This window comes from Camarhynchus parvulus, chromosome 2 (assembly GCF_901933205.1).
Source record: "Camarhynchus parvulus chromosome 2, STF_HiC, whole genome shotgun sequence".
In the NCBI taxonomy this organism is placed as follows: domain Eukaryota; kingdom Metazoa; phylum Chordata; class Aves; order Passeriformes; family Thraupidae; genus Camarhynchus; species Camarhynchus parvulus.
In genome coordinates, this window is record NC_044572.1 from 138,761,115 (window position 1) to 138,775,724 (window position 14,610).

Sequence of the window (14,610 nt, forward strand, 5' to 3'; positions counted from 1 at the left end):
TGAAAAAAGGAAATCTAGACATTTATAAAAGAGTGATTAAAAATTAATCTAACTCTAATTTCATCTGGGCAAGTAGTTCAACAGTATCACATACAACCATTCTCCTACTCCTCATCAAATTTCCATTCATTTAGTTTCTATTCTCACATATGAGACAAACGGGTTTTAAGGGAAGGGGAAAGTAGCTTTGGAACTTGCTTTTTGGGAGCCTCTTCAGAAAGTTCAAGTAAAAGGGCCCAGTTACCCATTTATTATCTCTTACCTTCAACTCTTGTTTTAGAAACAACCTAAGCTGCCCCCAGGTAAAGGGTATGAGAATCAGTAGCACTGACCTGTTTTAGGCATGCCAGAGAAAAGCCAGTAATTGAATCCAATAGGCTAAACAATCTGAACATGGATGTGTTGGATTTTTAAGATGACTGAGTTACTGACCCTTCTTGATTAGTGTCCAGGTGCTGCCTGCAGCTAAAACCTAATGAAGAGGAGAGTAATTTTCTTCTTAAGTATCTGTGTGGCTTTTTGCACAGGAATTTAGATCCAGCTCTGGTAGTCTGAAATGCGGGACTTGGTTATCTCCAAATATCCTCTTAAATGAATACAAATCTGCTACACAAAATTCTGAGACATTTTATGCCCTTACTAATAAAAACCCCCAAAAGTTACCAGTGATAGTTACTAGATTTGACTGGGGTTTAATGATCTCCAGTTAGTTCATGTAATTTCCACCAAGAGGCAAAAAGGCCACAGAAAATGAACTGCCAGAGGGATTCCTCAAAGAGTACATTGGAACAGAACTGGGCTGGATTGGCAGGATAGCTTTTTCCTAGTTTATACAGATTGTTTTTAAGGAAAAAGTAAGACTGGCTGCAGTCTTTTACAGAAGTTTGTGTTGGCCAAGTCTTCTCTCAACACTGCTAGATGCTAGGCCTGCTTTGTGAGAGAAGATGAGCACTCAAGTTGGAAGGGCAATACTTAGCCCAAGATAAAAACCAAATATTACCTAGTGAAGCATAATATAAAACACAATACAAATCTAAGAAGTTGCAGACACAATCTACAACTGAACAGGAACTAAGAAAAAGACTGGAGAAATTTAATTTGGTACCAAATTTTTCGAGGCTAATAAATAAACTTGAGATGGTTCTTACAAAAATGGCTCAAGACCTCACCATCTTTGGAGATGGCTTTATGGTTTTCCCTCTGCTCTTCTCAAGGTAACTAGAGTGATCATTCTTTTCCTTTATTTTACCTCATACTTCATTGTAGGGAGAAAAAAAAATTATTATAAACTAAGTAAAAACTGCAAGTTATAATTTGTAACACAGCAAATCACTGGAAATACTCCAAATGTAATTTCTCTATGCAATATAATGTGCAGTGTCTTTTGGTGTTGGCTCCTTATGAAGTTACCTGAAGAAATTAACAGACAAAAACCAAACAAAATCTGTTAGCATCTCGCACATATAGAAGTACTGTTTAGAACATCCTTTCAGGCACATAATCCAGATATCTCTGGCTTCTTCTGCTCAGTTACTACATTCCAGAAATAATCTGTGTAACTAAAACCAGAAACTTGCACTAGAAATTGTAGAATTGTGCAAGATAAGTACTGCTGCAGTTCTTCTACGAAAACAGAAAAGGAAGCAGTGGCTGAAAGGATTTTTTAACCCAAAAGCTTTTCTGTTTACCAGTGCCCACAAATTTGTTTGCTGGGAACATCACAGGTGGCTTCTGGTTGCCCAAGTCTAGCAAGGCTGGCTTTAAGGACAAAAAACTGGAGCAGAATTGGAGTGACAGAATATATACGAGGATTATCAGAGCCATCTGCAGTTCACAGGCATCCAATATGCTTGTGTTTCACCACCTACAAACCTCTGTCTGAGAACATTGGGATTTTCTGCTTTCAAAGCCACAGGGTGTTGCTGACGAACTTCTAGGAATCTGTGTGCCATGGCATGGAGATGACAAGCAGTGTCATCTGGGACCCTGCCTAAGCCATGCTGCTTGGCTGGAACAAAATCATGGCTTCAGACCAGGCTCTGCAACCCTCTGCCTTAAAGCAGGATGTACAGATGGGGGCAGAAATTAGGAAAGTTACTCAGAAATATAAACATTAAGAAGGTGTTTGGTTTTCAAAAAGCAAATTGCAGAGTTTACAATATATCAAGTTTTGAAAACTTCAAAAGTGTGGAAGAACTTGTTCCCCCAAGGACAAGCAAGCAGCTGTCTGGCCCAAGGGGAGCTCCTAGGAGGGCTGGCAGTGGACCAGGCACTCAGTCTGCACACCAGCACTAGCCCAAGCACACTCTATGCAATCAGACAGCTCTGCTTTCTTAAGGGAAACTCCCAGGAATGCATCCATCTCACTGGAACAACACAGGGCTGCTGTATCTGGTAACATTCTTATTTAAATACTTCTTGAAATACAATTTCCTGCCTTTAAAATTGTCTCAAAACACATATATACCCAGACAGTTAAACAACTTTCAAATGGTATATAATAGGAAAATGTGCCCATGAATCTGATGTATCCTTGCTTTCATGGAACAGAATTGTTTGCTTAGCCATATGTAACCAGTGAATTCTGTGATGATTTCTGTTTAAAACTCATTTAGAAGACACACAGTCTGAAATTTCAAACACACTTGAAATAAAAGTTTCATTCACAGTACAAGATCAAACTCTGTCAAAGGAACTAGTTTTTCATCTTTTCCACCTTTAAATATGTCTGGAACAGACATTATTTACTTTCCTGTATCTACGTGGTTTTCCATCCCACTTTCTTCAGACCTCTCCATGGAGGATCTAAGTCAGAACCTCCGCACAAGCTGGAAAGTCAGTTGGCTCCCATTAGGAATAAAAAGAAAGAATGCTCGAGGAAGCTTCTCTGACTAGGAATATCCTGACTTTTAATTCTCCACTTTCATGGAGCAGGATCCCTCTTGATGTCCTGTCATGGTGGAAGGAGAGGTGATGGGAATACTTGCCACTGAAAACCGAACGATTTGCTGGGTTTCCATGCCTGTGCTTTCCTTAAAACTATTTCTCTCTTTTAATGTCCCACTTGCACACTGTGTCTTTCTCTGTGGTGGGTCAGTCTCCAACTACTAGCAAATCAGCCATTAAAGAACCCTCTATAGCAAGACATTTTAACACAATATATAGCCAAAACATTCAATAACATTAGCAGCACTGAGCAAGTTCTTCACATTCCAAATGAAAATTTACATTATTATTTCCAATTAGGGAGAAAAAGGGTATCTTCCTCCTGATATTAATAATTTCTCATATAAATTCAGCTATTTACATTCATTCCCTATTATCTATTTTATGTCTGGTTTATATACAGTAAGGTACATTTCTTGAGTATAAGTTTTAATGTAAAACCTCAAAGATTAATTTTCTACTCATAATTGTGTTTATCTGTATTTATAGACTTACAATCTGTATTTATAGACTTACAAACCTTTAATTAAGCTCTGCTTTTCATTTGATCTTTTCCCTTAAAGCATACTGGTATCTTAAAGAGCTAATATCAACTATTTTTTTTTTCTGGAGAAAGGAGCTAAACCTCTAACACTGTCTCCCTTTCACTCCTCCCTTTTCTAATCACTCTCAGAGATATTTAATTTCATTTTGAACATCTACTCTTAGGTAAACAGGTTGGTCACCAGGCTCCAAACTTCATGGAAGATAAATAATAATTAAAACCAAAAGTCACATAAGGCAGGAAAAATTACTAAAACCATCTGAAGAAGAAAATAAAAAAAAGGAGTTTAAAGCTTTTCTGTGTCCTTCATTTTCTGCTTCACTGTAAGGACTGCTCATACTGCATGGAAGCTATCTATGGGTTCTGCAGCAGCTCACAGATCCAAGTCCACAATAAGGCCTTTAACATCCCAAATGCAGAATATGTAGGGGACAAGAACAAGCTACTCATTTTAGCACTGTCTGTTCTCACCCAGATCCTAGTACAGAGTAACAAACAATAGCCCAAGGAAAGGCCAAACAGGACTAATAAGAATTAGCAACCTAAGGACTGGGTCTTTTAAACACAGTTTATTAAAATATTAATCTATTTTATTATGTTTGTTTACTTTCCCCATATATAAAGAACCACAGAATAATTTGCATCTGAAATGACTCCACTCAAAGAGGAACTAACTTCAACATTACATCAGCTTGCTCAGGAACTGTGCAGTGAGTTCTGAGCATCTCCAGAGCTGGAGATTCCACAACCTCCCTGGGCAGCCTGGCAGCTGACAAGAATGAAATTACAAGGAACCCAAACCCAAACCCCAAAGTCAGTCTGGTTTTCTGAGATACAAATATATCTCTGCAATATTTGGATTTCTATAAAACAACTCACGTTCTCTTTACGTTTTCTCTTCTCAAGTAATTTTCATGTCATGTTTTAGTTGTTTTCTCAGTATACAGATTTACGTAACAATGTTTTAACCTAACTTCTCTTTGGTTTTTTGAACAAAGCTGTCCATTTTCTGACGTCTTTTTAAAAGAATATTTGTGCTACTAAAAAGAAGACTATGTAAATACTTATATTTTTGTTCCTTCTCTAGTCTTTCACAGGAATACTATAATAATGCCAACACTACTTCTTCCATGACTTCACACACTGAAAAAACTCAGAGATTCTATTATCTCTGCATATTCATACACCCTTTCTCTGAATGTGTTTGGTGCAAAGCTGTCTATTCTCAGACACTCCAGCTGGCATTTTAATCAGAACAGTGTGGGTACATGGCTATGGTTCATTTTAAGTCCCCTTTTACAGACCTCTTAATATAAAATATAAAGATATTTTACTTTATATATATAAAGATATTTAAATTATTTTAAATATATATTAAAAATATAAAGATATTTCACATCAGAATGTAATTTTATCAAATTTGCTCAATTCTTCATCTTTTATTGGCCAACTAAGCCCTCCTCCCCCCCCCCAGCCCTGAAATCTGAATGCCAGAGAATCAAAATACACTTTCTCATTCAGACAGGAAAAACATTACTATTTTTCCCATTACTTCATATTGGAAACTCTTCCCAAGATCAAAACTTGTAAAAAATTGAGCTGAAGGTTAAATTTAAATTTATCTGACACCAACAATGGCCTGGTTGCAGGCCAGGACAAGAAGCCAAAATTACACCAGTGATGAGCCCCGCAGTTAGCAGAGAGATGGAAGATAACCATCTTCATTCTTCTCTCTCTGCAGGATCTTACCAACTCCTGAGAGCATAAAAGCAGGTGGGACAAAAGTCTGACACAGCAAGGGTTAGATGTGTTTCCAAACCTTTCAATGTGGCTCTAAATGGAGTAGTTGGTTGAAGAGAAACTTCTGCCCCAGTCTCTATACTCAGAGCATTAAAATTCTTCCAAACTCCTATTTGTTTTCCCTACCCCACCACCCTCCACTTCTCTGTAACATTCTCTCACTGATTTTACACCCAGTATTCTGCTCCTCTCAGGCCTACCTATTCCCTGGTTTTTCTCACCATAATACCCACTTGAGCTCCCTAGCTCTCCCACAGGAGAAGCACTGAGCTGAAAGCCTCCAAATCTGCTATAGATTTCTAATGCAGTTGTACTCCCCAGCCCCCATAATTGGCAAGGAGTAATATTGTATATACAGAGTGCAGTTACCAGCAATCAATCCAGATGAGACTACAGAGGAGAGAAAGATACAAAAAAGAGGATGCTTATTTTCTCTGTGGTTTGGATTCCTCCAGAGGGAATGTTCCAAGAAATTATGGGAGGGTAATTCTAACTGCAGTAGTGTTCTTACCTGCACATTTTCCCCGAAGTTAATACGCTGACATGAAGATATGACAAAATTTAGTTTGACAGCAGTGACTAAATTAGATGGCATCAAGTTTATTTGTCCTCTGCCACACACACCTGCAAGTCAACATAGTTAAGGTGGCCCAGTCCTAAGGGGCCTACTATGGTAGTGTGTGGGGACAAAGAAATGCATTTTAAAAGCTGTGTCAGCACAACTCTATTTCCTTTGACAACACAGACATTCCCAATTAGCGAGCTAAAACTAAGTGCCAGCTCATCATTCAAGTTAAATTATTGTGGAGAACCTATATCAGTTTTAGTACTAAACACAGTTACAGAATACTATAGCACACCATATGACAGTGACAAGCTTATCCGCTTTACTGTAATGTACTGCAGAATTCTGGTCAATGGTGCAGAATCTAAACTTCTTCAGGGCTAATCCACAGAAATCTCATAGAAAGCAGGAGGTCTCAGGAATTTCAGCTCCATTCAGGATTAAGTATACAAGCAAATGTACCAAGTTTTATCCCTGACATAGCTTAGAAGAAGTCAAAACCGATCTCCCTGTTTCAGCTCAGAAGAGGGTGTAATGTATTTGCTGGATTCTGCTTCCTTGAACAGACACTGTAACACAGAGGTGCTTCCATTACATAGAATGGATGTACAGACATATTCTAGTACTATCTAAGGTGAGGAGCCTAAGTACAAGTGATTTTTAATAAGCTTTTGTAAGTTTGCAGACCTGAGTGGCATTTCTTTAGGCTATGGCTAACAGTTATGCACTATAGAGCACATCCAACTCAAACCAGGTAACGAAAGTTTTTACTTTATTCATTTTGATGAAGCAGGGAATTGAAAAGATAAGATTTTAAGTAAAGCTTTTCTTATTAAAAAAACCAAACCAGAAACACAAAATCTTAGCAACCATCGCTCTTTGCTTTAATGACCTCATCTATCAAAAAAAAAATTACCTAAAGAGAAGAATGTCTACTTTTTTCTTACTAATAATGTGGGAGCCTACATAATACATATTCAGTCAAGGTGTCCTCTTAAAAAAATCTAAGATACTTACGGAGTCCAAACTTTTGGAAAGGCAGCAATTTCTTCTGGTGTATATTCATCCAGCCTCTTGGGGACTGCACGTGGCTGAGGAATCTCTTGTAGAAGGTTCTTCTCTATATCTTCTGGAATAACCTGAGACAGGTGAGAATAGTCTTTACTTGACTGTTTAACAAACAACACCCCTGCCCACAAAGCCAGACTAAGATTTGTCAATAGTATTGCAGTCTTCATGCTAGGTGTTTAACCTAAATACACCGATCTCATACATCTTGAATCCCTGTGAAATAATATGGAAAACACCCCAACTACATATAAATATATATACATAAAAAAAAAAGCAGTGTGATTTTTGTTTTAATTTCCTTGCTTATGACACGGGTGCTATTGCTAACACTCCCTCTTCACCTCTATATAACACAAGGATGAAAATGTAACTGCATGGCTACTCACATCTTCGGGGAACAGGTGTAGCCTCTGCATCAGAGTTCTTCTCTGAAGGTTTTTTGGAAGCATTCTATACACAGCCAATTTAACAATCTGAGGAAAAGTAACATAGTAACAGATAATCAGGGAGGTTACCCATAACATGAAATAGGTTAATTGTGTTTCCATCGGTCCACTCTGTTCATCATTGAAGCTCTTAGTCATCTTCCAGGCTGAGGAATTCTGGCACTACATTCAGAAGGAACTCTAGGCTTTAATTTTAAAAAAAGAAATACTTCTTGTAATATAAACACTTATTTTAAGACCCATGTAGAAAATTTCAGCTTAGAAAGTTAAGAGCTATATTTCACTTTTTTTGTGGATGACTATGTATGATCTTCAAAGAATTGAGAAGCCTGAGGTAACTCTATTTTATTGCACATTTACATACACAGATTGTTTAGTAAAAAAAAAGTGCTTAAACAAATTTCCCAAGTGCTCCCAGCAACTAGCTTAACAGTGTAATTTGATGTGTTTAAAACACTTTTATAATTAATGCTTTGTACCTTAAGCAAAGCTGACATACCAAAACATTGCATTACAAACTTACTATTTATATTTATAATCCTTCCTATTAGTTCCAGATGAACAATCTCACTTCTAAACATCAGGAACGAATTGAATTTGTACATCTACTCTAGATGATGCTCACTGTAAAGTAAACAAATTTCAACAGGATTTTCTCTTGGACTCTAGTAAAGATGTCTTTTATTTAAATACAAACCACATTGTTATGGACTTCATCCAGAAGGGGAACATTTGTAAATGTAAAACAGTGCACACAACTGTAGAAGAGAAAAAAGGTTTCATAAAGGACAGCAAAGCACTTAGAGCTAGACCTATGTGTAATTTTGTAAGTAAAATGTTTGCTCCAGGACACCTGGATATAAACTAGCTCCAAATCAGAAAGTACCCAGGCATGCTTAGTGCAGCACCAAGTTCAAGCCAATAGACCACACTGAAATGCAGGGCACTAAGCACAAATTTTGCAGGCACCTGGATATTTTCCAAAGTGTATTGAGCAAAATTGCTTCTTTTTATAAAATTAATTAAAGGGATTAAATTGAAATTTTAGAGACAATCACCAAGTTCCCAGGTGGAACCACATTAAGATAAGATTTTCAGGTGTTATGCAGCCAGTACCATAAATCTGTGGGCAAATGCAATAAATCAAGATGACAGGAGAAACATAGCAGGTCATGCAGATTAATATACAGTTTTGATACCTTCTCTAATAAAAAATTAATAAGCATGTATTAAAAATCAAAGATAAAAACTAATGCTTTTTAGGGATAAAAGTTATTCATGCTTGTAGAACAAACTATAATTCATTTAGGTCAGTATACTATGTGTTCTGTGACTACAGCTCTTGATAAAAGGTCTGTTCCCACCTACTCTGTAAGCCCCCTTTATATACTTGAAAGGCCCACAATAAGCTCTCCCCAGAGTCCTTTCCTCCCTAGGTTGAACAACTCCAACTTTTTCAATCTTTCCTCATAGGAGGGGTGTTCCATTCCTGCCATCATTCCTGTGGTCCTCCTCTGGACCTGCTCCAACACATCCATGCCTTTCCTGTGCTGGGGGGCCCGGAGCTGGACATGGGGCTCCAGGTGGGGCCTCAGCAGAGTGGAGTACAGAGGGACAATCACCTCCCTCACCCTGCTGGCCATGCTGCTTTGAAAGAAGTCCAGGATTCTGATTTACTGCAAGGTCATTAGTCCAACTACAGAGCAGAAGGCTAAACAGGGAGCCAGGACACAGAAGGTAGAGCTGGAAAAATTCCTTAACTTCTGCCTCAAAACTCTTCTACAAGCCAAAATAAATCCAAATTCAGCTACTGGAAAGCCCAAGTTTACATCCAACTTCTTGCCCAAAATTCTGCCTACAGCCACAACTCCACTTTCACTGCTATGGTGTCAAGTCAAAAAAATCAGTAAAGCACAGGCTTAAGCGAAGTTGTACAGATTGCTTTTGCACCTGAAGTTGTGTGTAAGGTTGTGTCACAGAAAAGGCATATCCAACCAACAACACTTGCAAGGTGTTAAGTAAGTAAGGGCTCTTCTGTTACCTGAACATGCTCAAGTTTTACTAAAAATAGACCAATCCTAAATAAAAAAAGTATGGAACTGCAAATCTGCTACTGAACTCACACAAAACCCAAACCCAGATTCCACGCTCCCTGAAAACACACATCAGAACATGCTGTTTCTTTCAGGAATTAACAATAAAAACCCTTTTTTTACATGCTTGTAATACACTTCTAATAAAAGACAAACCTTACTGCTTTCTATGTCATTATGCTTACTTTGAGCTATTAAAATAGCAAGAGTTTAATTTTACATGAAAGTTAAAATAGCTAGTGATTTCTGTGGAATCTCAGACTGGCAGAGAGCTCTACCCACACACAGGTCTCACTGTAACTTTGATCTCATTTTGAAATTGATTAGCACAGCTTAACAGTTTATTCAGTTATTCATGGACTCTCACTGCCTCCTCCCTCATTACTTTATGATTAGTACTGGCAAAGTGCAAAATTCCATATCTTCATAAATACTTACCCCTAAAGACTATGAAACTTTCTACATCAGGTAAAGACATCCACCACCAGAAGTACACAGCCACCCCAGTGTTAGTATTTGGAGATTTTTACACTATTGGGATGCTGTTTGCCCCATTTTTTTTTTTTAATTTCAAAGTTCCCATTGGCTCTAATTGCAATTGTCATCTTCAGTATTGCAATACCTTTTTTTAGCTTGACTAATTTATACTCTCACAGCATAGACATGGTCTTAATAACAGTTATATGACATTATTCTTTTAGTTTCCAATTTAAAGGGCTAGTTAGAAGGAAATGAATCAGAAGGCAGCTCTATTAAAACTATTGCACTTTCAGTCCCTTACAACATATTAATACATTTCATGAGTACAAATAAATTAAAATACATTTATTTGAAACACTGTGAGTCCTAAACATTTCAACTTTTGTGACAAACTTTGGCTTATGTGCAACTAGTAGACTATGTCTGGTGGAGACAAGTTCTGAGAAAGATTCTTTGCCAGATAAAACATACTTTAAAGATGGAAATCAACAGAGCAATACCACTCCTAGTACTGCGAAGAACAAAATAATTGGCTGAATTTCCAGAAGAAAGCCTACCCTAACAGTTGAATTAAGTCCAATAATCAACAGGAAGCAACTCTAGAACATGGGAAGGACACAGTGCTCCAGAGAAAACAAAGTGATTAATTACAAGGCATACCAAAATAACCCTAGAAGAATTTCAAAAGATACGGCAGTTACTTGGAGGTACAGTCTGATACCACATCTTCCTTCTACCAGCTCATGGTTTTCAGTTCTGAATACAATGTTGTTTTCACCCATACATTATAAAATACAACACAAAGAACTTTCTACCTCTGACAGTTGTAGAAGTAGCACAACTTGTACAAGCAAGAGTGAATTTACTCAATACTGCCATAAAAATCATTTGGTCACAGACAAATTAAACTTCATGCACATGCATGTCATTTGGCTTTCCACTGCTGCTTTCCACTTAACAAAAATGTGGAAATTTAATGTTTTCTTTAAATTATTAACTTGACTCAAAAATAAGGAATGGATTAAGACTTTTTAATACAAGCATTTATTTTTGTGTATTATGAAGAGAATGACCAAGTCAGCTCCAAGACTTACTCAGATCACCTAGAGGTTTCAAGATAGCATGTTCTCCTCCCCATGCAAAACTAACTTGTGTGCCTACTAATCCAGTCTTTGAAGTTTTGTTCTGCTTAATTAAAAAACATTACTCCCTTGTAATAGAAGAAAATGCTACTACTTCTAGTGTTTGAGTAACTGACTTCTAGCATGTACATAATATTCTATGAACTATTCCCTTACTAATGCAAAGAAAATAAAGTTCTCAAACAGCAACAGCAAGATTTAACTGTGCTTTCTGTCTGAGCTTTTCTTCAAAAGACCATTATTAGGCAGATATAATGGCAAGTCTTTACATGCAAGCAGTTGCTAAAGGGCACTCAAAAGGAGAATTAGAACATTTTAAACCCCTTCACATCAGTGCCAGCAGCTGAACAAACCAAAACCCGGACACCCCTGGAGGCTCCCTCCCAGCACATTTCCACTGAGCTACCCTGCTTCACTTAATAATCTTCCCTAGCAGGTAACATTAATGCTGAAAAATTATTGCCCATTATTTCTCTGTCACAGGCAATACAGCCTCTGAATACTGCAAAGGTCAATCCTCTCACTGAGCATTTGGTCTTAACCAAATGCAATTTCTTCTTTTTCTTGTCTGAAGTCAAGTTTCTGATGCAGCCAGAAAAAAAAATTAAGCTGAGTTTTGCCTATCTTTCAAATCACAAGTCAGAGAAAAATTGATTGAAAACTCTCTCCTCACAGGATTACTATCTACTTCTGCAGATTAGATCTGACAACATTATTTTGCAGGCATTTAAATGGAAAGTCTTAAGATTTTTCCAGGATTTTTTCTCAAGTAATCTTTGCTCCCTCTCAAATCCGAGATGTAAAACTACATCTTTTAGTCCTTCTGTATCAAATACCTAGAAGTCTAATTTTGAAAGTGCTGATCTCAGGCCAATCAGCAGTTTTCCAGCTAAATAAAACTTCTTCAAGTTTTATTTAAAAAGTCAAGAAAATCCCAAACCTCTACACATTCCAAACAACTACACCTCAAATCCAAAGGCTTACTCATTTCGTTTATTTTCAAAAGATTGTCGTTTTGAAAAGCAAACACACCAAACCCTTCAATCAGATTTTTTTAGCAACCTCCAATGGAAACTAATGCTGCCTGCCCACTTATATCCTAAGGGATTATTGCTGCCATACGGAATATTAGCATTATATTAACCTGAAGAACAGGGTGGCTGTTTTGAACTACAGCAACAAAGTTTCATGGTACACCTAAAGAACATATTTAATAGTTTTGCTTATGGGTGGTCCAAGAATTTACATTCAATCTAAGTCAGGGAAATGTGAACAAGCTGGTTTTTTTTTCTTCAATAAGCACTTCTTAAAGAAGCCCAGCCAACTTCATTAGATGAGTTCTATTCTCTGCTATTTTGAAGAAGAGCAGACACCTGAAAACACTAGAAATTTTAGACAGATTCAGAGACACTCCTCTCCTCATGTCTTCCAAACGAACTCACAAGTATTTAAGGTAAAAATGTGCTGGACTATGTACTTTTGCTATCTTTCTGTTAACATACTAATTTTCACCCTTGCATAAACACAAATTTTTCTGAAGTGCTGAAAACCTTGGCAAAATGAACAAGGAATGTTAAGCTCTACACGAAATATTAACTACAGAGACTTCTTTCTGCATTCACTGCCCCATATTAACATGAAAGATACTCACCAATGGAAAAAAAGTAGTCGTTTTCTAATCTCAGGTACAGAATCATACCTCAGAGATCAGACACATATGATCGGACAGGTGAGGATTTTTATTCCTTTCAACAAAGAAGAAAAGTCCTAGATACAAACAGTTGCCATAGGAAGCTTCCAAGACCTGTCTGGATAAATTCCCAGCAGCTTTATCTGACCTATAGTTGACACTGCTTTGAGTAAGAAGTTGGACTAGAGATTTCCTCAGATTCTCTTCAATCTGAATCATCCTATCTGAATAGGCCCTCTGAAAAAAGGCACACGTAAATTCAAATTCAGCACAATCCCTCTGAAGCACTAACTGGCACCTGCAAGGAACATAAAGCTCCAAAATTGGTAAGATAGGTACAATGAGGTCAGCTCCCATGAAGTGAGAATATCACTTGGTGGCACCTTAGGAAGGAGCTAGAAATGATCAGGGATGATACCACAGTAATCTTGTCTAAATTCTGACACCTATACTTATGGCTTTCAGCCTCCCATGTAAGCATAACTACAGCATTTTGTATTTGAATCAAATTATTGTATTTGTATTTGTAATTGAATCAAATTATTCATTACAATCTTTTTAACTATTAGCCATTAGCTGTGAAGCAGGTTTTCCTAAAGCACTTTGTATACTAGAAACAAAACTAACAGAAAAATATTTATCTTGGGGATTTGCATGTTTGAATTGAGATATATGTAAACAAAGACAGTGCTAAGCATTCCTGCAGTCCTACTATATACACACACACTCAGGAAGTCTTATATAAACTGAAAATAGTCAAATCCATTGCAAAATCTCTATGTAGCACCATGGAAGTTTACAACATCTTTTCCTTGGAAATAGTCTCTTCCATTAATTTACTGCCTTAATTTCTGTAACAGCACTATTTCCAAAAGCAATGATGACTCATCCTAATGAACACTACCAGGATGAATTAGCAGGAGGCAGTAAGTCCAAGGGCAGAGTAAGAGCAGTAGCCTCCAGGATGAAAGTAACACTTTAGAAATGAAGATTCAGATGCCACAGGAAGATACAGCCTGCTTCCTACAATCTTCCTAATTCCACTGGCTTCACAGGAACTGAATTTAATGTGATTAAAAGAGAAAGGAAGTGAAATAAAGTGATTTAACAAGTCTCCTTAATAATTATATGCCATTTAGATTATGAGTTGAAGATGCATATGTTACTTAGGCTGACGTTGTTCTCTTTACGGTACTACTTTTTCAGATTTTAAATGTTAGTTCTAAAAATAAAACCTGCTAATAAAGCATCATCACAATTTCCATTTTTGTCATAACCCAATGCATTTCACACCAATACAATTCAACTAGTAAACAAATGTTTCCAGCCATAAAAACTCATTACAGCTACACACACAGAATGTATCTTGCCAAATTACCACCCACTGCTACTAATTATGACAAAACCACGTCTGAGATATTTTTATGAGAGAGGCAACTGAATGCTTTAACTTCAATAGAATGACAGTGTTAATTGCTGAAGATTCTCCAGCATTGTGTTAAAAAAATAGTGTCTGCTGCTAAATTAGACCAAGACTCGAGCCACATCACCGTTTGCTGAGCCTTTGTGCAACATGCTTTGGTTTTTGGCAATGCATTTAATCCTCTTCTGTTTGCAGAGAAATTCATCTATGAGTCTGGCAATAAAAGAGGTATTTCAGAACTAAATGCCAGAAGGTAATTTAGAGAACATCCAAGCCTCATGCCCATCAAGTTGTGTTACACTGCCTCCCAGTGCTCAGCACCTGCCTGAAGCTCAAATGGAATTGATTGAAGAATCCATTTTAGACATGGAACTATCAGTAATTCCCAAAGGAATTACAACTATCTTAGA

The 14,610-nt window shown here is 37.2% G+C and overlaps 1 protein-coding gene across 1 annotated transcript in view; it reads right to left on the bottom strand.

Moving 5' to 3' along the window:
* Positions 1 to 14,610, bottom strand: part of MRPL13 (mitochondrial ribosomal protein L13) — a 32,020-nt gene that overhangs the window by 10,861 nt on the left and 6,549 nt on the right. Inside the window, exons 5-6 of the mRNA XM_030943858.1 lie at positions 7,313 to 7,399; positions 6,873 to 6,994 (exon numbers count right to left, since the gene is read on the bottom strand). Of these exons, the coding sequence (XP_030799718.1) occupies positions 6,873 to 6,994; positions 7,313 to 7,399 (209 nt within the window). The remainder of the gene's footprint in view (positions 1 to 6,872; positions 6,995 to 7,312; positions 7,400 to 14,610) is intronic.